We start from the raw sequence: 27,189 nt of genomic DNA on the forward strand, positions 1-27,189 counted from the left end.
ATGTTGTCTGTTAAAATTATTTCTCTAATATAATCTAGTTTAGAGACATGTAGGTACAAAAGACATTTTATGTTGCAAGGTCTTGAAGACTGAAGACAAATCTTGTACTGCTTTCTGTAACACCTATAAATGCTTGTGAGGTCTGTGGGTTTTCTTTAATCTGAATAGTTTATATTAAATATAATGGAGTTTACAGAATGTCGGAAGACTGGAAGTTAAATATTGTCTCAAGGTATACGAAATTCAGCATAGTTTTATCAGACTCTGTTTTTCTTTATATTTGAAATAATCTTTGTTCATTTGCCTGTTGTAATTGCTAACAGAATACTACTTTTCAGTATCACGGGGCATTTTACAATAGTAAGCAACATTTTTTCCTAAAATATGGATTTTATTTCTTTCTTCATTAATGTGGTAGAAGAGAGGTGGAATTTCCAGAGGTTCAGCTTCCCCTCCCTGAGCATTCCAAAACCTCAGGCTGTCTGACATGTAATTAAGCCAGGCAAAACTCTGACATCAAAGCGCATGGAAGGTGATTCTCCAGGATTCTTCTACCTGCAAGGCCACTGGAGTGGCTATTCTGTTTGGGGGCCGAATGGGAACAAAGAGGACCCTTTGTTGGAAGGCAGAAGGGAGAAAAGAAAGCTTGTCATTTATTTTTCTTTTTGTAAAATTTATGTGGAAAAATATTGCCTTGAAGAACGCTAGTCTTTCAAACACAAAAAATCTGTTGGGAGAGATGATTCCTGAAGTAATCACAGTAGTGGAAGTTTCATTTTTGAGTGGACAGTTTGAGAGTGGTACAATCTACCCTGGGCTTAATGCATTCTTCATAATTTTAAATCTTTTATTCAAGCTTTACTGTTAAAGAGGTGTTAACAGTTCTCGAAGGTTTTGTGAGCAGCAGGAAGAACAAACGAATGAGGGGGTTTGGCCCATTCTGTATAGTCAGAATAGACAGTCACAGTGCCCTTACTCTGTGAATCAGAAATATAATTCAACAGGTTTGGAGTTGTAGTTAAAAGTATGAGAGACTTCAAGGTTGAATAGGCAGGTATTATAGAAAATGTACGAAATAAGCAGGAAAGACTAGAACTGTTCAGAGAGGAACTGAAAGGAGTCTAAAGTACTGCAAAGTGGCAGAGAGTGGGCAGTATTGATTTCCATTATAAGCCAAACATAAAATTCTGGTTTTAGTACAAGAGGATTGAATTCAAGCTTTACTTCTCAATCTAAGTATTTCTGCACAAACATATTGGGGCAAATAAGTATGCTCCTGATCTTTGGTTTGCATTTTTCAGTACTAGACTGGTTTATATTAAACATGATATATATTTAGTTTTTCCTTGGTGTTTTCCTGTTGAGCAGTCAAAACAGATCTTCTATCTCAAAATTATTTTTGTTAAAAAATAACAGATTATTTTTGTGTATATTCTGGTGCAATTCATAAGGCCTGCCATGCATTTTTTAGCCCATATTTTAGTAGTGCTTTAATCACAGTCAGAAGACCAAAGTTGAATGCTAGTAAAAGCAGAGCAACACATTTTGGATTTTCAAATGCCACCTAGATTCTTCTCTTTCAGCAAATTGAAAGCATGACAGTGAACACTATCTGTTTTATTGCTTGTTATTAAACTCAGTGGTTATTTCCTCCAGGAATCCCGCTAAAAGGATTCTGTTTGCCTGAGAGAGATGTCTGGTTTTATCAGCCTCTGTCAGAGTATATCAGAATCTCTATGGAAATTAGCTCATTAATATTAATTTTTGGCAGTGTCTGACTGATTCATCAGCTGCCTTGCCATTTAAAAAATCTGTTATTGAAAGCAGAGTCTTCCATAAAATTGCTAGGTACTAATTCTTCAGTGAATCTAGGCTTCAAATAAAGGCAAAACCCAAGGGGATGTCCCCTGTCATCTGAGAGTCCCTGCCCGTGCTGGTGCAGGTGCCGCTGGCTGGCATGGCACAGCCTGTGCCACTGGAAATGGTTCTGTTGGGCTCCATGTGCTTCCTTTGCAGGTCATTGCATTGAATAATGCCTGCAACATTTTTGCTTAAATTAATACCGTTTAAAATCTAGAACTAAATTCATAGTAACTAAATCACAGTTCTTCAAATCTTATAGTTTTCCAGTACTTGTTTGTAGCAGAATGTGTTCAGTTAAGTTTTGAGCGAATGGTCTCTGTTGTTGTCTACAGTAACAAACCTGGTTATTGCTGATATGGTTATTTTTCTTTCATTCTGGATATTTCTCCTGGGTATTCATAGCAGTAATTTTGTAATTATGCATTTTTCCCCTGATGACTTTCTCCTTTATCAAGGTTAGAATTGTTTTTGTTTGCAGTTGAAACAGAGGCTTTTTAGAACCTTGGTGAGAAGTGCCCTTGATACTGCAGATAACTTTCGCTTCTTCCATATTAGTTATTTTCAAAGACTGTATTTTTAATGAATTAACATTGTTTTCTGCTGTGTAATTTTATATGTTTTAAAGATAATATAAAACAGTGATTAGTAAAGTATCAGTCTTTTGTATTTTTATAGGTGTTTCAGAGCTCTTTGCCTTTATTTATAAGTAAACATGGAAGACAACATGTGAAAAGCCTAATGCCATAATTAAATTAATTATAGCAGATCTGCTGAAGAGTTGTGTAAATGGACATTGATACAGTGCTTATTGTTTGTAGGTGTGAACAACTTAAACTGTAGTTCTGCAAAGTGTTACTGAGCATAGAGCTGCATGATTTGCAGGTTTTCTGTTAACATTCAGTTACAATTTCTCATACTGTACAAAGTCTGCTATGTTTATAGCACTTTCTAAAAAGTTTATCAGTGTTATCTCCTCATTTTTATCACTATAAGGGTATGTTTAACTATACTAACTTAATACAAGATAGAGGAGATAAATGAGCAGTGTTGTACATAGTGCTTTAATTTTTTTGGCTAGTTGTTATTTACAAATAATATACAAATTGCTCATATTACTTGTTTATAAGTGCCTGTTTCGTTAGAAGTTCTGTATTGTAACTTCTTTTTAAGTGGCTATGAATGTTTCAGTGGTTTTGAATAGCAATAATATACTAAGTATACAAGCAGATTTAGTATTCGCTTTGCATAGTAATTCCAACTGATAAATGGTCGTTTATGTGTTGTGTTTATTAGAGCTTTAACTGCTAATCTCTTATGGAAATGTTGCTCTGTAGGGCAAAATTCAGCGAGAGGGCCTGGGATTCCAGAGTGAACTTGTACATTCCTTCAGGGCATTTTTGCAAGGGAGGTTGTTGTGTTTTAAAGGTAGTTGATAAGAAACCTGCACCACCAACCCCAGACCTGCACCACCAACCACCATCATGCATTAGTCTATAGAAGGTATTTGGGTGAACATACTCCTGTACCACTCCGTACCACCATTTATCCAAGTGAAATTTTTGACCATTTGCAGGATACATTATAAATCAGGATGTCACTACCAGACAATCAGATTTGAACATTCCTTGCATAAAGTAGCTTGCCTATATCCCTTAGGAATACATCACTTAACTGTGTTTATGTGACAGTGTTGATATGCCTGGTTTTACATGAAAGTTAAGGTAGCATGTTATTTATGTCATCACAAATTCAAAAAGTAGGTGATTGTGTTTTATGCATACTGAGATTATCTTCTCTGGACAAATCACTTGGAATAATTGAAAGATGTAGTTTTAATCATACAGCTATTAATTAAATCACGAAACAGGATTTTTTTTCTTCAGAATTGGGCTTTGCTAATACCTCAGTTTTTTTCAGTGTTCCCTTCTCTGAGGTGCTGACAACAGATTAACATGAAGCAGAGCTTGGTTGAACATAATTATGTTATAGTTCATTGTTTTGGGGACCTATAAAACTGTTCACTCCCTTTTTATGAGGCCATAGTCACAACAGAAGGCCATAAACAGTGCATTTTCTCTTTCCTATGGGACTAGAGATTTCATTAGTCGACTCTAATAAAGGCCTGGTCCAGCTGCATTTACACCTGGGAATGAATGCTGCTTTATCAGGTCTTAATCCTTAGTAGGTCAAGCAGGAGGAATGACAGCAGGATAGCTGCTGATAACCATAAATGTCTGAAAGCTTAATTTCTTTTAAAATTATTTGCTATTCAAATATTGACTGAAGACATACTTTCCTGTACTTCAGAGGAAAGATTTTAAATATTAGGACATTATTAAGAAAACAAAATAAAACTGAGGTCTTTCTATACTTTCAAGCAGGTCACTGCTGAAAAAAGATTTCCACATCAGCAAAGGGGATTATTATTATTTTTTAAAATCCTTAGAGCGTCTGGAGTAGACTAATGTTGAGCACATTTATCCCTTAGAAATAATGTGGGAAATGATGTCTTACCTTTATTGAGGTCTATACTGCTTGAGAATTTAAATTGATTTATTCCTGCTAAATAGGTTTCTATAGTGTAGATGCTCCTCTGAGACTTGTTTAGGTTATTTTTGTTGTTGTTGTTTGGATAATATGCAAATATGTTAAAATTATGGGAATTTTCTAGCAATCTAGAGCTGGTTCTTTTTTTTCTTTTATTCTGGTTGACTGGGTGTGTAGACATCTAAGGAATTTTGATTTGACCCAATTTTACATATATGTATACATATGTATACATATGTATATATACTTATTTATCTTTTTGTATTATTATATTTTCTCTCCATGCTGTAAGGTTACAGTTGTTTGACAGCTCACTCCACTGTGTTTTTATGTGCTGGTACTAGCAACCTGCTTGTTGCTTTGCTTTACCACAGGGTGTGAGCGTGGGCAGTTCCGCTGTGGCAATGGTCGCTGTATTCCTGCGGACTGGAGGTGTGATGGGGCTAGAGACTGCGCGGATGACACAGATGAAGCTGGTTGCCGTAAGTGAAATAACTACAGAGCAGCTTTTTTGTAACACAAGAAATACTGAGATCCCAATGTGCTCAAATGTACATGTAGTACTAGAATGAATACTAGAGGGGGAGAAAACGCCTAGTTGTCTTGAGATTACCGGAGAATCTGCTTGAGAATCATATTTCTTGAACCTGTTTGCTTTGCTAGTCAGAAAATCAAGTGGTGCTCAACTTCTGACTTAGCCGTCCCTTAAAAATTCTGTGCGTCCAATAATGCTGTTTCATTTGATGACTAATGGGCTAGGTTCTATGTGGGTGTAGAAATGTACTGTATTCTATTATTGCAGTAATCCTGAATATTTGATGTATGTACAGCTACCACCAGCATCACTTGAGCTCCTAATCTTTATATCTTTCAGACCCTAGATGGCAAGCTGTACCTACTGCACCTGAAATGCAGTCTCGGTTAGTTGTCGTGTTATTCTCAGTGTCAGCAGCTCAGGGACAACAATTGCATTCGGATGGGCTGTAGTATCCATGGCAAAAGATTCTCTCAAGCTGAATGTGAAAAAGTTGTGAAAATGAAGAAATTCTCTCCATAGTCTGTTTTCAGGAACTCACCTGCATTTTAACTTCTCGGTTCTAGTGTTGAGTTCTTGTGGGCTGGTGTCATTATCAGCCAAATTCTAGGTTAGGCCAGATTTTGCCCCTCAGCTGATGGGGAGTGAAAAAGACTAATTTATATTGGTTCTTTTCACACTGGATTGTTTCTGTGCTGCTTGAGCCATATAATAGCTGGAAATTGTTCACACAGCTTGGTAGTTTGATTTGTTGCTTAGCACTTTAGTTAGCTCCAAAAACCAGTGCAGTTGTGGATGAAGAACACCTTAAAATGGTAAGACAACGTTGTTGTCCTATAGCTTGCTATTTCAGCTTAGTTCTGAACTGCAACTGGAAAGAAGTGGTTGGGCTTTGAACAAGGAGTGGGTAAAATTCACACTGACTTCGTGAAAGATAATAAAAACCCCAACTTGACACCTACTCTATTTATCATAAGCATGAAGTTAGTTGTTCTCATTTTCATACATGTGATGAATTAGGAAGATGAAAATGAAACTTTTCAGATTTTTTCAGTTAATTGGACTTTTAAAAACAATGGGTTAATGTGCTATAGGTACTGGGGCACATAAGTGTCTAGGAAGATAGTTTTAAACTGTTTAAAACTGGCCTAAGTTTAAAATTCTATTACAAGATCATTCTCCAGTTCTTAAAACAAGAACTGAGAAAAGTATGCACAAAGTGCATTCTGTAGTATGTGATCAATTTTATCCCTCTAATTACTTTACCTCTAATGTAATTTCATACTTCTCTAAATCTACAAGGTGATTTGATTTTCTCTCTTGATGCTTTGTTTACATTGCTAGTTGTGCTTGTGTATCATCCCATGAGCACAAAGTGTTTCTTGTTGACTTTACAGCACAGCAAAACCATGATCCTGAGAAAAAAGATCATTAAGACCAGAGTCCTGTCTAGTGGACTTTGTTGTCCTTGTGATTCTTCCCAGGTGTATTAACTAGGGATGGAGCAAACAGTAACACAGTTTCAAACATTTATTTTGATCTTTCTCTCTGACGGCTCTGTCTCGTTTGGCTATTTGAAAAGTACAGAGTGGAGCTGGGGCAACAACATTCACACTGTTCTGACCTGATGCTCCCTTTTGCCTCGTGAATTCACAGGGAAGGGTTTAGAGCTTGTTTTGAAAGACCTTTCTACCAGGGACAGAGCACCTGAGGTAAAGTGAGAGCAATTGAACAGACCCCTGTGAGACTAGGGAAGCTGCCATGATTCCATATATAAGTGGGAAAAAAAAGAGGCTCTGCCAGAGGGGCAGTTCCAAGCCTTAAGCTTTTGCTGTGACCTGCCTTATGGAGGAAACTGTCTCTCCAGGGGAGGATACAAAACTGATGATTCACACGCAGGAGTTCACTAAACTAAATTTTGCCTTCGAGCATCCTTCTGCTGGCTCACTTTCCCCTCCCTGCTCGGTCCATTTTCTTTCATTTGTCAAATGCTTCATATGTTTAGTGGAAGTTACAGTCAATCAACACTTGAACCTTAAGTCTTCTTTTACCTTATTTAACTCTTTTCTTTGAAAGTACTTTCCTACATGTCTGTGAAATGACATTTTTTTTTTCATTGCTTCCACTAGCACAACCTACCTGTGAGGGAAATCAGTTTCAGTGTAAGACTGATGGTGAATGTATCCCACAGTCATGGGTTTGCGATGATGAGGAAGACTGTGAAGATGGCTCAGATGAGCATCAACAATGTCGTAAGTTTTTGTGTTCTAATGTCATACCAGCTTTGTGAAATAAGGTAATTCACATAGTAGCGTATTGAGAGCATACAGAAACAAGCCTGCTGTAAGTACAGCTTTTACCAGAAGAGTCTTCCTAAAGTAGTTTCTAGAAATGAAATAATCTGAAATTGGAAACAGATAAAACATGTCCAAAAAGACGTATTCAGTTCTTGAAATCTGAAAATTACTGATGTTTCAGTTAATTAACAGGGGAAAAAAAATGAGAAAAATATACAGTGCATATTAGTTTTATAGTTGATGAAGAAAGTAGTAGCTCCAAAAATAGTGAAATATGCATAGTACTCTCATGTCCAAATACTGTCTCAGTCACAGAAAAAGCTGCTTCATTTGTTGCATAACAAAATTCACACTGGCATCTCAGAATTATTTAAAAAAAACCCATTAATTTCTTTGTAGAAAATTTCTAAATTTATTTGTGTATATAAAAAAGGAGGAATTATCAGGCAGTTGAAGTGAACATTGCTTAAGATTCTTGTACCATCTTCAGTGATGCTATTTGATGTCATTATTATTTAAAATACCCAGAGATGTTCTTTCTCGTATTCAGAGAGGAGAAATACCAAAAATCCTCCTGTGAGGTGAAATTCTAGTCTTTCATTATCATTGAAACAGCTTAATCTTAGGACATAATTCCTATTAGTATTTCACCTTAATATGCTAAACAGTATATTAACCATGTTTGAATTGCTGTTTTAAGCTAAAGTGTTTAATGTTCTCGGTATATTTTAGAGCAAAGAAATAATTTAGCAGCCTAACTGCCAGAACCATCAGCTCTTTCTTTTTTTCAGTATTGATAGCAAGATAAAGACACATAATAAAATATGTTACTCTGATTTTAGAATTTCATGACTAAGCAGTTTAAGGGCTGCATACAGTTAAGTACATGACAAAGTGATGAACAGCGAACTGAGATGATTATTGCACCAAAATACATCCTCTGCATTATTGCATAAGGCAAGAAGAGCAAGTGTTGTCATGTTCTAAAGAACGGATTTCTTGCAACTTCCAGTATTAGGAGTTACTTCAAGTGATGAGGATAAGATTCATTTGTTTTCCTTTTGATTCTATGTAATTTTTGGATAATATCTTTAAACTGGACAACTATGGAGCTACTCGCTAATGTCCTTGATTTTGGGGAGGTTCACAGGTTTGAGTTTTGGAAGGATTTTGCTCACAGACCCAGTTTTTTTTTGTTATATTTTGATACTGTTCCCAGTGAGGACTGACAAATTGGAACTAAGGTTAACTGTTTTTTGTTCCCCTCTTCCTTGAAGGTGTCAGCATAACTGCTGGTTATGTTTTAACTAAGGAATCTGTAGATACAAAATGTGAAATGAGCAACAGTTCTGAGTTGACTTTTGAACTGGGTCACTCTAACATTGTTCTTCATGTACTGGTTAATCATGAGTGTCAGTAACTATGCAGCAGCACTGTGCTGCTTGCTGGTTTTGAGCCAGCTCCTGGTATTTGTTTTTATTCTTCTAAACTTTTTATCTCTGTGCTTGGGAATCCTGGAGGAGCTTTTCCTTCATGAAAGGTTAGAACTATTTCCTGAGAAGAATGGCGAACAGCTCTGTAAGTCACACAGGCAGGATTAAAACAAATTTGTTTTTCTGTCTTGCTCTTGTTTCACCTCATGACACCAGTATCCCAGGAGCTGATCTTACTTTGGGAATACTGGTGACAGAAGAAGTAATAAAGAGCCCTTGTAAAGCAGCAGACCAGATGCCAGTGTATAGACTGGGATGTTGTTGCAATATAGCATAGGTTTGAAAGAAACATGCAGGGGACAGAAGGGAGGAAAAATTAGCAGTAATTTTGCCCTTCAGCTACCTCTTCACAGATTCAATTAATTTGCCTAAGAAGAACAGACAATGTAATTTAGCTGCAGTGGAATCAGAGTGGAATTGCAGAGTTTTATGTGGTTGCTTTTCACTGACACAGCTGTCATTAGAAGAGATGGACTCATTCTCAATCTTTTATTAGTTATGAATGTAAAATATTCCTGATTCTTGAGGCCCTGGCTGTATTAGAAACAGCACCTTACCTCTAGTTCTGCTGTGTTTACATGGTGGCATTCTAGTTGACCACATAACTTACAGTTATTGGCAGATTTTGACCTGGTAAACAAAATAATAGAGAAAACTTTAAAACAGTGAGAACTGGTAGTTCAGTCTTTTAGGCAGAACAATTATAGGGAGTTGATTTTTCATGTGGAGGTCAACGCCTTCAAGGTAGAAAACCAGACCTCGTAGAGCTGCGTTACCTGCCATGTGCTTGTCAAGTGTTCTTTAATCTCCCTGAGTACACAAAGGTATGGGAGGAGAAAGTCTTCTGCCACTATTTGTGAGAAGGATGGAGTAGTTAAGAAGAAGGAAGAGGGAAAATATTTTTCTGCATAAAAAATCTTGATTGATAGAAAAGACTGACTGATTGAGTGCCTGTTTCTTGCAGCGGGAAGGACATGCTCAAGTCAGCAGTTCACGTGTTCCAATGGACAGTGTATCCCCAGTGCGTACTGGTGTGATCGCGTGAAGGACTGCACTGATGGAACAGATGAAAGAGCCTGCCGTGAGTCTTAACTCTTAGAACTAGATCTGGTTTCATCTCATCTCTCTGTGGCATTTTAATAAATTTGTAAGATTAAAGGGCTTGTTGACAGACAGGATGACCACAATATGCTGCTTGTTACGAGAATTTCATTTCAGATTCTTTGGTGTATTAGAGCTGATGTTCTGATATAGATCCCGTTATTGCAGCACTCAAATGCAGACTGCTGCCATAGAATCAGGGCTTCTTATTTGTGATGATCTGAAAGTTAATATTGCATTGGAAAAAAGCAACCGTGTTTAAATGACTTAAAGCCTTAGGAGACTCAGAGCTAACTTTGCCAATTTTTTTCATATTTTTTTTGCATACTCCTTCTGAAGTCAGTGATAACTGTAATCTGTACAGAAAAGCGGAATTTGACTCCAAAACATTTATTTGAGGGACTTTGACACTTTTAAAAGCATTTGTATTCTAGATTGCAGTTGCCTGCGGAGGTGAAGTGGCACTGGGTCATACTGTATTCAGATAAGCTGTTTATAGTGTGCCAACAAAACGCAGATGCACAGGTAGTTTTTTCAGTCTCCACAGAGCTGAGGCTGCCTGACTGGTGACAACCTCTCTAGATCCTGGCCTGGGTTGAATACTGCTGGAAAGGCAAGCTGGCTGCAGAATAGAGGCTACATATTTCAGAGATGTTTTTGCCTAATACCTACACAGCAGTGGGTAACAACATACCAGGCCATTGTTGGTATTAAAGATTTACATGTCATGAGTGACATGTATAATAACATATGAGCTGCTATTTCAGCTATTAGAACTTAAGTGTGCCTTTGGGAAAAAGACATAACTGTAAACTTTGCTCAGAACCAAGCCCAGGGTGGAGAGTGGGGAAAGAAGCTAGGGATGCTAAGGATTGGATAAAGAAGCAAGAATTAAAATGTTGTTAATGACTGTGCTTGGAAGAAAAAAGGGCATATGGACATATGCTGTACAAAGGAAAACCAGCATGTTACATGGTCAGTCAACTGCTAGTGCGCTTTTTCCCTGACTCCCAAGTGGCTAAAATGTACATTCTGTAGAATGAAAGGTGATTTAGAAGTATATGCTACTCTGAAATAAAAGGTTACTGAGACAACTGGCTTGGAACTTTTCCATGTGACAGACCCACAGCCAGTTCTGAAGTCATCAACACACATGTTTAAAAGCCAAGATCCAAAGTACCCCATACCATTGCTGGAAGAATATCTTCTGTAGCATAGCATTTTTTATCTTAAAGTTTAGAGGAAGAAACGAGGTTGATAACTTAATTTAGCAAATTTATGACACGTTACAAAAATCCTGAAGAAAAGTTATTTGTTTAAAAAATGCATTGTCTGTGAATTAAAAATGAGGAACTGCTCGGCACCTCTGAGAAATCCATGAGTAGTCATTGAATGCGCTATGGAATAGACAGATGAAATGGTGTGATCGTTATAATGCACGGAATCTGCAGCAGACTGGGAGTGGAGTCCTAAAGACAATACTCACAGTTCTTTCTTCAGACTAGAAGATGCTGTGATGTTTGAAAATTGAAGTGCCCGTTTTATTTCATGTTTAACATTCTCCACTAGGTAAATGGAGAGGCAGTTAGGAAAAGGGCCTCTAGATACCTTAGCAGTAGCGCTCTGCTGCCATGTAGGAAACCAGTCCCTGCTGTGCCGGCCAGTAGCACGTGCAGCCCTGGGGAGCAGGACTGCCTCACGTCATTCAACAGCCTCCACTCTGCTTTATTACAATATGTGTTGACAGTCTCTCTAAGACAGAAGAATGACTGTGACTTAGAAAGTTGAAAGTAGGAGTGTTGGACTAGTTTACAGAAATGCGATGGTGCTGAAGACAAGATATTTAAGAAGAATGTAATGACAAGACCTTTCCAGAAAGACTGGTTAATTTTTTTGATTTTCTGTCTTTTCAAGGCCTGGAACTTTAAACAGAAGCCGTAACATAACATTAATAATTTGGCAATTTTTATGATCAGCTATACAGTATGGATTAGTATAAGTGCTATATTTTAATGTTTTAAAGCAGATTCTAATATTTGCTTTGAATATTAATTTTCCTCACTGCTTCATCCATTTCCTTTTCCACATTAACTGATATAAAAAAATATAAGATGAATGTATTAATAACTATTTGGGCCTTTTCCTTTGTAACTATTTTTCCCTTACTTAATTTACATTAAATGGTTTCATAAATAAAAATGAAACTTTCATGAGCAATGAAAGAAAAAAACTATATAGAATTGATACTGTTGTTTCATGGAACATAACAATATGCAAAATTATCATGTCTGTTTACTTATGCCTTGCACTCACTGATCTCTCTGGAAGCAGAGTTAGATTGTAGAGAGGATAAAATTGTGTTGCTGAATAAGTAACGTTATTTAAGAAACTAGTCAAATATAAAATGTCACCAATATGAAGTAACTCAGCAATTAAGCATGTAGAAAAATAGAACAGAGGAATTCAAAGCCTTAGTCCATTTTACTGCTAATGGGATTAACAGCAAGGGAAAACTACCCAAGTAGAGGCTAAGATAAACATCAGAACAATGTTTCAGCTGCAGGTCATGTAATTAGTGCGTTGAAGCTGTTATGATTTCATAAAATGCTGGGTTTAAAAAAGTTTCTTTAAATATATAGATATATCAGGTTGTTTTTCCGGCGTTCTTAATGGTCAGCAGCTATGAAATACTTCCATTTTAAAACTTTAGAAATGTAGAATGAAATGGCATATTATGTGGGGTAACAAATACTTTTTTGGAGTAAGCAGCCAATACTGGTGTCATTTTTCTGTGTTATGTACTTTATCTCTTTCAATTAAAGGTAGAATTCTCTCTCCTGCCTCAGCTTTGTAGTTGAAAAGTGAAAATCCCAGCTATGTCTATGTTGCTTTGTTGTGACTGACAGAATAGTCTTCCTGATCACAGCTCTGGTGGCCGAGAACTGCTCTAAGGCCATGAGAGGGAAAGGGCAAGAATTTAAAGATGTATTGTTTGAGGCTGAGGGGCTGAATGGAGGCCCAGAAAAATCTGGATTTTTAATTCTAATTTGGGTGTTGAGTTGCTGCCATGGGTCAGCTCTATAACCTGTTCATTCTTGCCTCTCGTTCGCTACGCTAAATAGCTGTTGTGGTCTGGAAGTGAGAAGCCAGGTGGATGCATTTGCAGAGATGAGGTTGAAAGCGAGCAAAAATCAAGAACTGAAGATATCATAAGGCTTGTACTCCAAGCAGGAAGGAAAGGGCCATGGTCAGAGGTTAATGTCCTTGATATTGGACAAGTTACATGTAACAGCTACAGGGCAAGGCAGAAGTTCAGGGTGAAGGAAATACTTCCACCAGGGACAGTTTAGAAGTGCAACTGTTTCCTGTTACTGTTTTTGCATGGGTTTGCTTCCAGCTTGGAGAACAACAGTGTTAGACAGAGGGCAAAACAATGTAGATTTAGCAATTCCTGTGATGTGGATTTCAAGCATTTTCCATGTGTGTATATCAAAACATGCCATTTAAATGTGTTTGCAACTGGTGCCCCAAAACTTCGTGGGTTACAAAGAGCAAGGTGCCTCATCTGTCATGTGCCAGTTGTTTATATTTTGCAACTGAGATGCTGGCATACCGCAGGGAAGACAGATTGTGGAGAAGTATTTTGGCTAAGAAAAAGAGATGCCTGAGAGGAAGGGGAGAGAAAGAAGAGCTCCCTTTCTTCCTGAGCACTGGAATGAACACAGTTGGATTTCCTCATTTTCACAAGGCTTGTATTATCTTCTAGGAACCGTAGTCACTGGGAAAAGATCTCTTATTTGCAGTTTGCTGCAATTAGCCAAAGGTTCTTGAGAGGAAAAGATAGGTGAAACAATGTTCATGTTGGAGGCTCTTCACAATTAAAAGCAAGGTGAAAGAAAGAAAATAATGTAAGCTTATTTCGTAGGTGATTGAAGTTTAGTGGGAATGTGATGATATACAGAACAGTAGAAGTGAGTTTGCCACTGCCTGGAAAAAAGCTTTTCTGAGTTCTGCTTGAGTAATTTTATAATCCATGTTTTGAATTCCAAGAATATGAATGAAAAATGTGCCTAAGTGAAAACTTGTTCTCTGCTTTATTAACTTGGATGGAAGTAAAATGGGATAAGAATTAAAACCGAAAATCTAAAAGGTGCAAAATGAAATTTGACTATTCTGCTTCTTGAGTTCATTTATCTGCCTGCAGGCATTTATTTGCCTGTATAGAGGCAAAGGTTTAATAATCTCACTTCTAAAAATGGCAATTATTTGCTTTCATACTTGCAGTTTTCTTGAAAGAAGTAACTTTTGTCTACATGGCAATGAGCTAAACTAAGCTCATGTTCTCCTACTCAACTCCAGCACGTGCACATGCTTAATTTGTTGGATAGTTCCACTGAACTCACTGTCTGTATGCATAAGTATTTTCAGAATTGGTTTTAAGTTGTTTGAAATAATCCCTTGTATTGACCTGTAGGCCACCTACATAAGTAGAACAGGCAGAAACACTAAAATAATTCATTCTGCAGAATCTTTTCTGGTTTGGGAATGGGAAAATAAGTAATAAAAACCAAAGGTCATAAAGTTGATGGTGGACTTAGAAGTTTAATGTATTTGGCTTAATTAGAAAAAAGCCACAAAAACTTGAAGTTTCTGAGTGTGAGAACTCATGACATTCCAAGAGGACCTAGGAACTGTAAATTTCAGGAATTCCTTTTCTACCTAAGCACTTTGATTGGCAAATATAAAACTGAGGTGCAAGTAAATAAAAATAAATGTTCACCACTTGATCTCCTTTCATGTTGCATTGTTTTTTATCATAGTGTAAACTGCTTGGGTTGCAAATCTTTTTGGAGTGCAGGAGGGCATCTGATTTTTCCCTTGTTTCTTGTGAGGTTTTGTAGCATCTGTCAGGAGGTTATTCTTAAATATCTGTTGGAGGAGATGGTATACTGAATAAATGGGTTGTTTGCCAGTAGTAGTATGGGAAGTTTTGTATTTCTTCTTTGTTTTCCTATAAATCAAGATATTCTGTTGACACTGGGTATATAAAACTCATAATACACTATAGTCTAACATTCGTGCTAATACTGAAGTATTTCTTATGTAGACTACCCAAGATGTGAACAGTTATCATGTGCAAATGGAGCATGTTTTAATGCAAGCCAGCGATGTGATGGCAAAGTTGATTGCAGAGATTCTTCTGATGAAGCTAATTGCAGTAAGTACCACATGCAGAGTGATCCCAAAGGAATATGCTTTATAGACCTTCTTTTAAAGTTAAAGACTGTAGTTTCCTGACAGATTTTCTGTATTTCTTTCTGTGCTAAAATCTCTTTCAGCACATGGATGTACCAATACACAGTTTCAGTGTGCTAATGGAGAATGCATCCCACAAGCCTTTATCTGTGACCATGATGATGACTGTGGAGATGGAAGTGATGAAAACTCTTGCAGTATGACTTTTTTTTTTCCTACTTTCTTTAATTGTTTTATTAAGAACTGGTTCAAGCAGATGGCAGGAAGTAGATCTCTTGGCTGTATGGCCATCAAAAGCTGGCCACTGTGCTGCAAGGACTTTTTTGTATGGAAAGGTGAAAATTGCAGTTCTACTCTGATAGACTTTTTTCAGGTGCTCTTTGCTGCTAAGTGCCTGGGTGTGTGGTTACAATATGAATTTGCTAGATTCAGTGACATTTTGCTTCCTAACCCATATAGTTTCACTTCTTCAGGTTGTTGCTGTTTTCTTATTTCAGTATAACCCAAAGGTTACCTACAGCATGCTATTGTTTTTTGTTCAAATGTGTTTGTCTCTTTCACATTCTTATTTTCCAATAGAAGGGAGTTATTCCCAGTGACTATAATGTACAACTTCACAGAGAGATAACTGTACAGAAGGTTGTCCTTCAGATGTTCACATAAGGAAATTTCTTGCTTGTTCTTTTCTTCACAATCAGGGTATTCCAAAGTATTGCATCTCCAGCCAGAATCATGGCTGTTGAATTATCACTCATGTGATGTATGTATTTAAAAAGGTCTTCCACTGATTATAGGATCTAAGTTAGCTCTATATTCTGCATTGTAGGAAGTCCACATATTGCCATTTAGTTGCTATGCCCTACCAAGGACCTCACAATAGTGTGATTATACACATCTCCTTGCACACCCCCTGAATATTTCTGTTTTATGTGTTTGGCAATGCCTGTCCTTTGTAGGAACCACAGATGTTTTTGAACTCTTAGCAGAGCATCCTTCCAACCATGGAGGGCTATGACATAAATGTTAATTGACTTTTTTACTCTTTTTCTCTGAGTACAAGGCATACAAATATTTCACCTCATGGTGTCTGGATTATTATTTCCTTGTCATGTCCACGTTCAGGAACCTTGTTAATAAGGTGCTCTGCATCTTGTTGCACTACTAATTGATAAATTTAGACTTATCTTTATTTATATAAAGAACCGGAGCATTCTAAAATAAAGTTCATACCTAAAACCAGAGCAAACCATCAGTGTTTACAATGGATACAAGATATAGAACTGGCTCCATTTTTTGGGAGAAATTATGAATGATTATTCATCTATGAGACAATATAACTATTTCTAACCTTTTTGTCACTTACAGTAGTTTCATTTTCTCATGTTTCTTTCCTTAGCTTACGCAACCTGCAGAGGAAACTTCTTCACTTGCCCAAGTGGTCGTTGCATTCATCAGAGCTGGATATGTGATGGAGATGATGATTGTGAAGATAATGAAGATGAAAGAGGATGCGGTACATACTAATGCTAACTTCTAATGATGATCTCCCTAAGCTACTTCTATGATTTTTTTTCCGATGAAGATGTTCTGAATCTATTTTAATTCTGTGAAAACCATAGAATTTCTTTCTTTTCTTTTTTTTCTTTTTCCTTTTTTTTTTTTTTTTTGTCTTATACAATATTTTTTATTGGGGTGTGTATGAGAGTTATCACTGTGATAATGAGTATGATGCAAACTAAGTTTAGCATATAGCATCATCATTTTTTTCTTTCTCATCTTTTCTTCCTCTTTTTTTTTTTTTTTTCCTGTGGAGGTTTTTTCAGGTCACCTATTAAGAGACACGAGGTGCCTAATAACAAAATCAATTGGTTAAAAATGAAAATAACTCAGTTTTGCCAAGATTTGTTATGTGAGAAACAGAAATTTTAATGAATGAAAGTGCACCATTTTCTTTTTCATCGGCCTTTCCTACAATGAGCATTATTCTATCTATCCAGACAGCCTTTGCCTGTTTTGAAACCAGAAAACTCTCATTCCATTTCTGGTGTACCAGTTAGTCTTAAGTTAAATGGTTCTACAACACAGAAAACTAGAAGGATTTACAAGTCTGCATGAGTATTGTTTGCATTGTACTTCGAAGGTAAAATGACAAGGAAGTAGAGATGGTTCTTTCTTAGTCTTTCCCAGCTGTGTGCAAGAACCAGAAACTGAGTAATGAAGGACAAAGATGTTTGGGAAGCTGTTAGGGAAGAAATTCTAAGTATTATTTGAAAGATATTCCTCAATTATCCTCGTTTTTCTTTCCCCCAGAAAGTGGCCACCATGAGTGCTACCCGGGAGAGTGGGCCTGCCCTGGCTCCGGGCACTGCATTCCTGTTGGGAAGGTGTGTGACGGGGCTGCCGACTGCCCTGCGGGAGAAGATGAAACGAACATCACGGCGGGCAGACACTGCAGTATGTATTAGGATCAAAAGCACACTGACTATAGCTTTGTAACTATTAGTAAGGCAAAAATATGTTCTACTGGTAATACATGTAATTGTGTTTCTGAACTATTTTATTTCCTTTTTAGACATATCAAACTGTGCTGCTCTGAGTTGCCAATATCGCTGTCATTCTTCTCCATCAGGAGGGATGTGCTATTGCCCTGCAGGATATATAATCAGTAGTAATGACAGCCGTACTTGTGTTGGTAAGTGAAGTACAGTGCCTGCAGATATCTAGTACCTTCTCATAGCTTATTGGGAAAGTCTGGATTCCAGAAAGGTAAGTTCCAGATGGGTGAATATGCTAGCAAATAGGAAATCTTGCGAGTCAGAAAAAGAATAAAAATCTAAGTAGTACCATGGCAGCAGGTTGACACAGAAACAAACCAGAGAGATAACATAAATATCTCTTTCAATAAAACCATTAAAGACATAGAATATGGTTATGTTTAAGAAGATCTACTCTTAGATGGTTGCTTTATTATCACGTTTTTTTACAGGTTTTTAATGGTTGGATGGGTAGAATTTGTTTCTGCTCCAGGGATGTGTTTTGTTGTATGCCTGGAAAAACACTTAATGATATTGAAGTGGTTTGTACTTTTTGAAAGTGGCTGCATGTGAAGGCAGTAGAGCATCATACTTCCAAATGAAAAGGGTGCTTTGTATTTGCTCTATGAAATGGCTGTATCTCCTATGACAGTTCAGTGCATACATTAGTTACATTAAAATGATGAATATTTGCAAGAACATAATGATAAGCAAGGTATTTTGTTGTTTCATTTCTATTCTATAACTGCTGTAACTTGGTAGCACAAACCCTTGGTAATACAAATTATTTTTCTTGGTAACTGGAAATAGAGTAACTTCAGAATCATGAAAGTTTTGCACTGCCTAATAAAAGAAACTGGATAAATACCTGTTATGGGTTTTCAACGCAAGCTATGGTGTTTGTGCCATTAGAAGTAGTCCAGGTGTTCGGTGTCTGATGAGGTTTCTGTATTTTCAAGAATACTGGGAGGCCTAGCAACAGCATGGTTGCTCTTAATAGAGAGGAGGAATCAATGCACTGACTCCAGGCACCGCATTTACTCTGTTCTTTCACTTATGTGGGAAATATGTGAAGGACACATTCGCAAACCTGGTGCAGACTCAGTGTCTTCTGTTCTTTGACTGCCCTGTAAACCCAGCTGTCTCTTTCTGGCTCATAAATCCAAGTCACTGTATCTTGGTTTGCTGAGATCTAGGCAGATATTTGTAGTGGGAGCAAACTTGCCATGGGGGAATGGCTCACAGTCAGTAGTGTATATTTCCAGATCTAAGTTTAAATCAGCTTTTTTGGTTTAAGACCAGAAGAATGAAACTATCATGTTAGCAAAGTGTATTACTGTTTGTAAACGTAATCTTTTCAGTTTGTCTTCTCTTCTGGTTTGCTTCTGGCTCACTATATACTGGAAGGTTACTGAGAACAACATATTTTGAGTACCAAAATGTACTACCTAGGAAATATTTCATTTTCACTTATGTTTCAATAAATGTTTGAAACCAGAAGTTACAGTAGGAAGAACATTCGAGTTCTCATTTTCTCCTTTTTTGGCTTAAGAGTAGAATTACCAGCTTCCAGCAATGTAACGTACTGATTCTACTCAGGTTTTCAGGTGAAGGAAGTCAGACTTCTAATGTCAAAACCATGAGTTAAGTAGTGTCAGAAATCTGGGCTTTAACCACACATAGGATGAAACACCAGACAGTGGTTTTTGTTTTAGAAAATCAAAGTCTTTAAATCCTTGTCTTTAAAAGATGACTAGTTAAATATTTCACAATTTTAGAAGTAAAAGATTCTGCAGCAACCCTAGAAATTGCTTGTACAGCACATCGGTGAGAACTTGCTGGGTCACCCTAACTGCAGTCTCTACCTATATGGTATTTTGCATGTCAAAGTGAACTTTGTCCTTTTTGCTGGCTGGTTCTGGTGCACAGCCAGCTTTCATTGGAAATCAGACAGTTGTTTGCATGGTACCAAGTCTGAGCTAATAATCACTGCCTCTTAGCAGGACTTCTTAGCTTGAGCACTGCACTGACATAAAGGTAGGGTTCTCCTTCAAAGTGGGCTTAAATTCAGCCATGAGTGTCTTTTTGGAAAGCGTACAGATTAGTTGCAGGAAGAATACCACGTAGACATATTCTGTATTGTGGAGGGTAGACAAGGACATCACTTCCAATGATTTTTCCTATTCCACTGGCAGGTGTGAGGTTATTTTTTGGGGGGCAGGGAGGAGAAGGAAGGGCACAGATAGGTCCCTGGGCAGCAAACATCAGTTGTTATCCAGAAATAGAAAATGGAAATGTTTGTGGAAAAACATATAAAACCTCTTTTCCCATGCCACAGTTTTGCAAACAGATACAAAGGAAGCAGAGAGGACAAACTTGCAGCTTCCCAAATCTAATGGCATCCCTTTTATACAAAGCATTGTTTATAAATATGCCTTATTCACTTGACAGATTTTGATGACTGCAAAATGTGGGGTGTTTGTGACCAGCTGTGTGAAGATCGTGTGGGACATCACCAGTGCCACTGTGTGGAAGGTTATTTCCTAGAGCATCACCGGCATTGTCGGGCCAACACTTCAGGTGAGTGTGCAGCAGTGCAAGTGTCTTCCTGTTGTTGGACTGATAGATAGAGCTGGGCAAAATGGGTTGGTTTGCATGGCTATGCCATACAACTGTCTTTGATTTTAACTTAATTCTGGCCATTAGGACATAAGGTCAGGACAGCGTTCAGAACAGCAGCAAACATCACAAGAGACTCCACACCTACTGGCACCTGTAGGCTGGTGGAGCCTCATCAGGGCTGCTTCTCCTCAAAACAATGTCTTCCAGGCTCCAGTGCTTTCTCAGCATTCCTGACTTCCACAGAGTTGGGAGGTCATTGCCAGAGCCCTCCTTAATAGACAAAATCGTGCTCTTGTGGGAGGCAGTTCCCTCACCGGCTCTCTGTGGCACTCAGAGGAATCAAGAAATCAGGAAACCTCACTTTTTCTAGAGGGACTGTGCCGTGCAAGAAGCTGGATTTGCTGAATGGTGAGCTCAGACACTTGCCTGTGAGTGAAGCCATGCTCTTGGCTTCCAGCATCCCCAAGTCTGAACTCTGCAGGAATGCTTGCCTTTCAGTAAGCCAGCTGCTCCGGGTTGTTCACCTCCTACTCTGCTTGGAAAGCTGGCCCTGGGAAGCCCTTCTTTGTGGAGATATGATAGCCCAACAGGCTTTTGTGTGAGGCAGGATTTCCTGCCTGCAGGAGCTCAGTGGGGTTGGGAGTCCCTGACTGGCATAGCTGATTAGCAGTCTTGCTTCTTAGAAAAGCAGAAACTGCCCAGTTCCCTCCTTCTTCCTTCTTTCTTCAGCCACGTCTGCAGAGCAGTCTCATCCTGCAATTTTCTAAGTATGTCCTCAAAAAATTGGGAATTTTTAGAGCTAATGAATTGTGCTTGAGTGTATTACGACACGCATATGCCAGCACTTGGGAACATTGTTCTGTTTCCAGAAAAATTCTTTATCTTTCATAAGAAGCTTTCCATTCAAATTAGTATGAGTTTTGGGCCAATGAGTTGTTGGTTTTCTGTCTTATTAATGGAGGAATTTCATACCTGCTCAAACTCAGTTTCCATGGATTCATTTTTGCTTTAATTGGTTCAGGTTTTATGTGTAGGGTGAATAGGATTTGGACTTAAATATATTCTTGTCAGACATAGACCAACAGGCATCTACTTTGAAGGTGAGTTTTCCTTCAAAGAGTTGCTGGAATCTCTTCTGTTGTAAGACACAGCAGAGATTTTCTGGTGCAATGACAGAATGAAGAAAGTAGATAGGATAGAGCAGTACATAAAAAAGATAAGAAACATGGCTTGCCTGCTAGAATCAAGGAATATCTGAATTGCATGGAACAGAAAAATCTTGAGAAGGTTTGTGCTTTGATTAAGGGAGCAAAAGCAAGGAAATAGAAGAGTAGAAACAGTCTTTTGAAGTTTAGATGCACAGGGGTTTTGTAAAAGTTTTACCTGATAAAGCTTTAAATTCCTATTCCTGCCTGGTTTGCTCCAGGTCTAGAAACCAAAGGCAAATCAGCGCAGGTTAGTACTCACATGGAAACATTTATACAGATTGTAATCTGAGCATCTATATAAACCTTTCTGTTCAGAGTGTATGAATGAGTGTTTATATATTTCAATGCCCCCTTGCAAAATAGCTTGCCTGCAGAGTAGTCATATATTTATATGTCGCCCCTGTTTTCAGCTGGTGTTGCATCACTTATCTTTTCCAATGGCCGTGATTTGCTGATTGGAGATCTTCATGGAAGAAGTTTTCGTACTTTGGTGCAGTCACAGAATCGTGGGGTTGCAGTTGGAGTGGACTTTCACTTTTATTTGCACAGAATCTTTTGGACTGATACAGTACAAGATAAGGTGGGTAGAAATTTCAGGAAGAATATATTTTTGTGTATGTGGAATTGGAGAACTGCAAGAGGCAGAATGTGTTGATAGCCCTTCATTTTTGAGACCTGAAGCTGGCTGTATTTTTGTTTTCTAACAAAAAAGCTCCTTGAAATGTTTTATGTTAATGACTGCATTTTTCAAGCTATACTATTACATGTGACATATTAAACAAAGAATCCTATTATATGAGAATGTCTTGAGCAACTTTTAATTTTACTCGAGATGGAGTCCAAAAAACTAATTAAGAGAAATAGTAGACATTCTTTCAAAACTGAAGAAATTTTTGTTGGTAATTTTTTGAAACATGATCATTTAAAATGTAAAAGCTGTGTGCCTTCCAAGATGATAAAAATCACATTTCTTCATATACTTCAAATGACACTGTAATTGAGCTTGGATAACAAAATATTGACAGTATTTTGTGTAATGAGCCAATATTTTGTTACCTTTTTTTTTTTTTTTTTTTTTAAGAGGAAACATTGTAGCTTCAAGATAAAGTAAAACAGAGTAATTTAAAAAACCAGTCTGGAGACCCTTGTGAAATTTGGACTTCACTCTTGTTCTTTTTCTCAGTGCATAACACTGAAACAAAAAATGTCCTAGGTTGAATGCTGAAACTCCACAATCTTCATCCCCATGTTGACTGTAATGCAGAGCGCAGGAGAATCCAGGGCTTCCTGCCTGCTGACACCACCTATGGATTGGTTTGGTGTCACTATAGTTTCTGCTACAGTGCCATGTTGGTTCTGTTGGACAGCAAACTGCATGGCTGTCAAGTAAGACAGGATTGATATGCACAATTTTTGACTTGTTTGTAATTCTGGCATTTTTATTTTCACTGCATTGAGTTCCCATTATTGCAATTGCATTGACAAGGGCTGAATTAAGTCAGGGTCAAATCTGAACTTTTATGAGACAGGAGATTTATGCTACCTCTGTAAAAAGCATCAACAAAAGATGATATGGATTTTTTTTCACTGCACCACCAGATGGCCAGGACTGCCTTTTTATCTGCCCCACTATAGTTAAATGCTAATTTATTAATTAGGATTTATTAATTTAATCAAGTCCTAGCTAGAACACCCAGATGAAAACAAGGACATAGGAAATTTTCTTATGGGATGGCTGTTGTTTTTTCCTCCTGATGTCTTGAAATAAGGGATTTGTTTTGGTTGTCTTTTTTTTGTTTTTGTTTTTGTTTTGTTTGCTTTGAGAGAGAGAGATTACCATGTAAACTAAACTAGAAAATTGTGGGTTGTGTTCTATGTCATCTTTATCTCACTTAGTGTACTGCCTGATAACCTCATGCCCATAAGCTCTTCTATCAACAAGGTTTCCAAAGAACAGAATAGGCAGTTAAATGGTTCGCTTGATTATTGTTACCTGGAGCTGAAGAATATTTAAAATGATATAACTATTTCAGCTCATATTTTTCTTGCATACATTTACTTGTGGTAATCTGTGTTTTCATTTAAATACATTCCAAATCTCATGCTTTTTTGGTAAAAAAGGGATAGTAATTCCTAGCTTTTCATATAACCCAGGCTTAAATAAAGGAGACCAGAAGCAACGTATAGCCTTCTTTCTGTCAGGAGGGAGAGCTTTCGCTTTCTTTTCTTTGCAATTTCCCTTGAGTGGCTGGTGCAGTAAGAGCTCCCCCTCTTGATTCTGGTCACTGATGAGAGCTTTGCTAAAGCATGTTGGTTTGGTTTCAATTAATGAAAATACAGGGTTTTGCTAGATTCCAGGAAAGCAAGACGTACTTTCCTCATCTGTTTTTCTTTAATCCAGGAATTTGTCATGTTTGCTAAAGCACAAGGCTATTTTAGTCCATTACGTTGTCCATTTTGCAGAAATGCTAGTTGAAGGCAAGCTTCCTGGAGATTTTGCATTGTTTTCCAAATTTTTGCAAGAAACCTTAAGCTAAGGAATAGCTTAGTGAGTAACTTGGCTGTATCTAGTGGCTGATTGTGGTTCTGTGTTCAATGTGATGATAAAGGACAGGTGCCATGTGTCTTGTGATTAGCAAAATATCATGTGGGTACTGACAATGTTTTGTTGTTTTCAGGTTTTTTCTATTAATATTGATGGCTCTGATTTCCAAGAAGTTTTAAATATTTCGGTTGACACACCTGAAAATCTAGCAGTGGATTGGGTTAACAATAAACTCTACGTGGTCGAGACTAGTGTGAACAGAATCGATATGGTTAACTTGGATGGAACAAACCGTGTGACTCTTATTGCTGAAAATCTCGGAAATCCTAGAGGAATAGCGCTTGATCCCACTGTTGGGTAAGTGATATGTGTTGGGCAATGGTAAAAGATGTCAGAAATTTCTTCATACCCAGGCAAGAGGAGGAGCACTAAGAAGTAGCTAGAGCGGTCATTTTAGAATCAGATGTAAAATGTTTTAAACATTTACATTCTATTCTGATCTATTCTACACACTGAATTGTTGTGGGAGGGCTGTGCATTGCTTTTATTCCCAGTGTGTGGAATCTGTTTTATGGCTAGAGTTGTATGTGCATGAGCAGCTCTGAAAACCAGGGGATCTGTGGAATTGCCCTGCAGAAGAGTAGAAGTTACCCTGGAGGATTGTGATACCATTCACAGACCTCCTACTGTCCGAAATAAAGTGGCAAAGTGACACCAGGGAAGCTAGTGTATCTCAACCCAACATGCTTCAAAAATGTGTGTGAGCCACGAAAACTTGGATCCTCAGAGAGTCGGAAGAGAAATTTCATGCAGCTTGTAGTGATGGGTGCTGCTTTCTTGATGTTTCTATTTGTCACTGGTTTATTTCTGGCAGTACACTATCATCTGTATTTTACTAAGGAAACAGTGTTGCTGATGTCGTTTGGATTCATTCTATAAAAGAAAATGCAAATTACTTCTTAGGCAGGAGGTATAAAGTGTATTTTTATAGTGTGCTAGCTAGGAATCAAGCTCTGTCCTGAAAGGGCACTGATTTTAAATTCCATGTAAAATGCTGAGTCTTTTGTAAAATCTTGAGGAAACACGGGACTTCTTTGCTTACTTTTTTTCCTTTACAGTTATTTGTTTTTCTCAGACTGGGATAGTCTATCTGGTGATCCTAAAGTGGAAAGGGCCTTCATGGATGGCACAAACCGTCAGGATTTGATAAAAACAAAACTAGGCTGGCCTGCTGGAATAACTCTCGATATTGTATCAAAGAGACTTTACTGGGTTGACAGCCGCTTTGATTACATTGAGACTGTAACTTATGATGGGCTTCAAAGGTAGGAGAAATACTATTCCTTGGAGGTTACAGATACACTGATTATTTTGTGTCAGGTTCAAAGCAAGATTTGTCTAACAAAATGAGATACACAAAGGATAAAAATTACAACATAATGAATGTGATGTACCTTGATATTTTTGGTGTCATGCTACTTCTAGACAGTTCTTAATTCCTCCATCATTCTTTGTCCTTTTCCTGCCCTGGATACCTATTGCACTTCTTTTATAATGTACATTTTTATAGTACACCGCTACAGTTCACATTTTTATAGCATTCGCTTTTTATTATTTTTGAGTTAAAAGCATTGTCTTCCATCATAATTTCTTTACATCTTTTTCATGAATGAATTTATTTGAAATATTCCACTCCAACACACCTCTTCGTGTAATGAGTATTAAGTACTCTTCATACATTTTATAGATCTTTGCTGTCAGAAATTAAGTCATTACTCACCCTACTATGATGCTGGGGAAACTGTATCACAGCATGCAAGAAAGGACTCCTTGAGTTTGCATGGGACTCTTTCCTTTCATGTAGTGTTTAGAAGCCCGTTTATCTCTGCATCTGTGATTAGTCTGTTGCTCAAGCACAAGGAAAAAATGGTCCCCTTTAGCATACCTCCTACATATTGACTTGAAAAACAGCCCTCTGCTCATTTGACAGGTTTATTGCTCAGTGTATTTTTTCACTAACAAGATTATAAAAATAATGTTGGTATCTTTGCTCCTTTATCAGAGTGTAGTAAGACAAGAACGTGTTTAGGGAAATCTCTGGGTTTTGGAGAGAAAAACTTATCACTTGCAGCAACACCAAAAATCGTGTAATGTTGTACAAGTGGGCAAGAGGCAATGGCAGAGTCTGCGGGGAACGTTAAAATACAGCTTACTGTCCACTTGTGTCTCATCTTGCATGCCTACAGCATGAACCTCAATCACCTGGCAAACTGTTAGAGTAGAGCTGTAGAATTCGTCTGATTTTATAGACCTTCCTTCATAACTCTATGAAAATAATATTGTAGGGTTATTGTTATGTATTATGTGAGGACTTGAAGGTCTCTCTTTATCTCCTAGTATTTATCCAGAAAAATATTGTCACAATATCTTGCTGTTGCAGTCATATTTTTTTTTCTTTTTAAGACTCAAGCATCCTTGAGTATTTAAAATTGCTACAGATGTCTTTGATTTCCTCTGTTTGGCCTCTTTCTCTAGTTTTCTCTCAGTAGTTATGGACCTTTTCCTACATTTCTGAGCCATCATCTTTACTCGCTATGTTTTCTTGGAAATTGCTAACACTTTGGTTGCTTTGTTTTCACTGCTGTATCTTTTATGTTTATGTACCTTGTATGTTCAGCTTCATCTTTTCAGTTCATTTAGTCTTCTTCATTTGTACTTTGGCAGCTTCTATGTACAATCAAGAACAAGTGAATGAATTAATAATCCTATGTCCTTTGTTAATAAAGTTATTTTCTAGATAATATTTTGTAAGTAATTTTAAAACTCTCTTTATAACAGGAGAACAATAGCTCATGGAGGCTCACTGATTCCTCACCCATATGGAATCACTTTATTTGAACACAATGTTTATTTCACTGATTGGACCAAAATGGCAGTGGTGAAAGCTAACAAGTTTTCAGAATCTAACCCTCAAGTGATCTACCAGTCTTCATTGAGACCTTATGGAGTGACAGTCTACCATGCTGCCCGGCAGCCGTATGGTAAGACAGCAATTCAATTATTAAGGGAGGTTTAGGAACTATCTTACCGAAAGTTGTTAAAAATTATGAGAGACTGTCATTTTGCTGTGAAGAACTAATAATTAATAATTTATATTGTAAAACTGGGTTGGATTTTATCACACAGTG

At 37.5% G+C, this 27,189-nt stretch overlaps 1 protein-coding gene across 2 annotated transcripts in view; it reads left to right on the top strand.

Moving 5' to 3' along the window:
* The window catches only part of LRP2 (LDL receptor related protein 2), a gene marked incomplete at both ends in the record, with an annotated part of 118,198 nt that overhangs the window by 12,629 nt on the left and 78,380 nt on the right, over positions 1–27,189 (top strand). For both annotated transcript variants that reach the window (XM_082056654.1, XM_082056655.1), the window contains 13 exons: positions 4,785–4,892; positions 7,075–7,197; positions 9,700–9,816; positions 14,944–15,054; positions 15,176–15,289; positions 16,489–16,605; positions 17,403–17,546; positions 17,665–17,784; positions 20,078–20,206; positions 21,867–22,036; positions 24,135–24,358; positions 25,120–25,326; positions 26,840–27,042. In XM_082056654.1, the coding sequence (XP_081912780.1) occupies positions 4,785–4,892; positions 7,075–7,197; positions 9,700–9,816; positions 14,944–15,054; positions 15,176–15,289; positions 16,489–16,605; positions 17,403–17,546; positions 17,665–17,784; positions 20,078–20,206; positions 21,867–22,036; positions 24,135–24,358; positions 25,120–25,326; positions 26,840–27,042 (1,887 nt within the window). The remainder of the gene's footprint in view (positions 1–4,784; positions 4,893–7,074; positions 7,198–9,699; positions 9,817–14,943; positions 15,055–15,175; positions 15,290–16,488; positions 16,606–17,402; positions 17,547–17,664; positions 17,785–20,077; positions 20,207–21,866; positions 22,037–24,134; positions 24,359–25,119; positions 25,327–26,839; positions 27,043–27,189) is intronic.

This window comes from Streptopelia decaocto (genome assembly GCF_964273445.1).
Source record: "Streptopelia decaocto genome assembly, chromosome: 6".
Classification (NCBI taxonomy): domain Eukaryota; kingdom Metazoa; phylum Chordata; class Aves; order Columbiformes; family Columbidae; genus Streptopelia; species Streptopelia decaocto.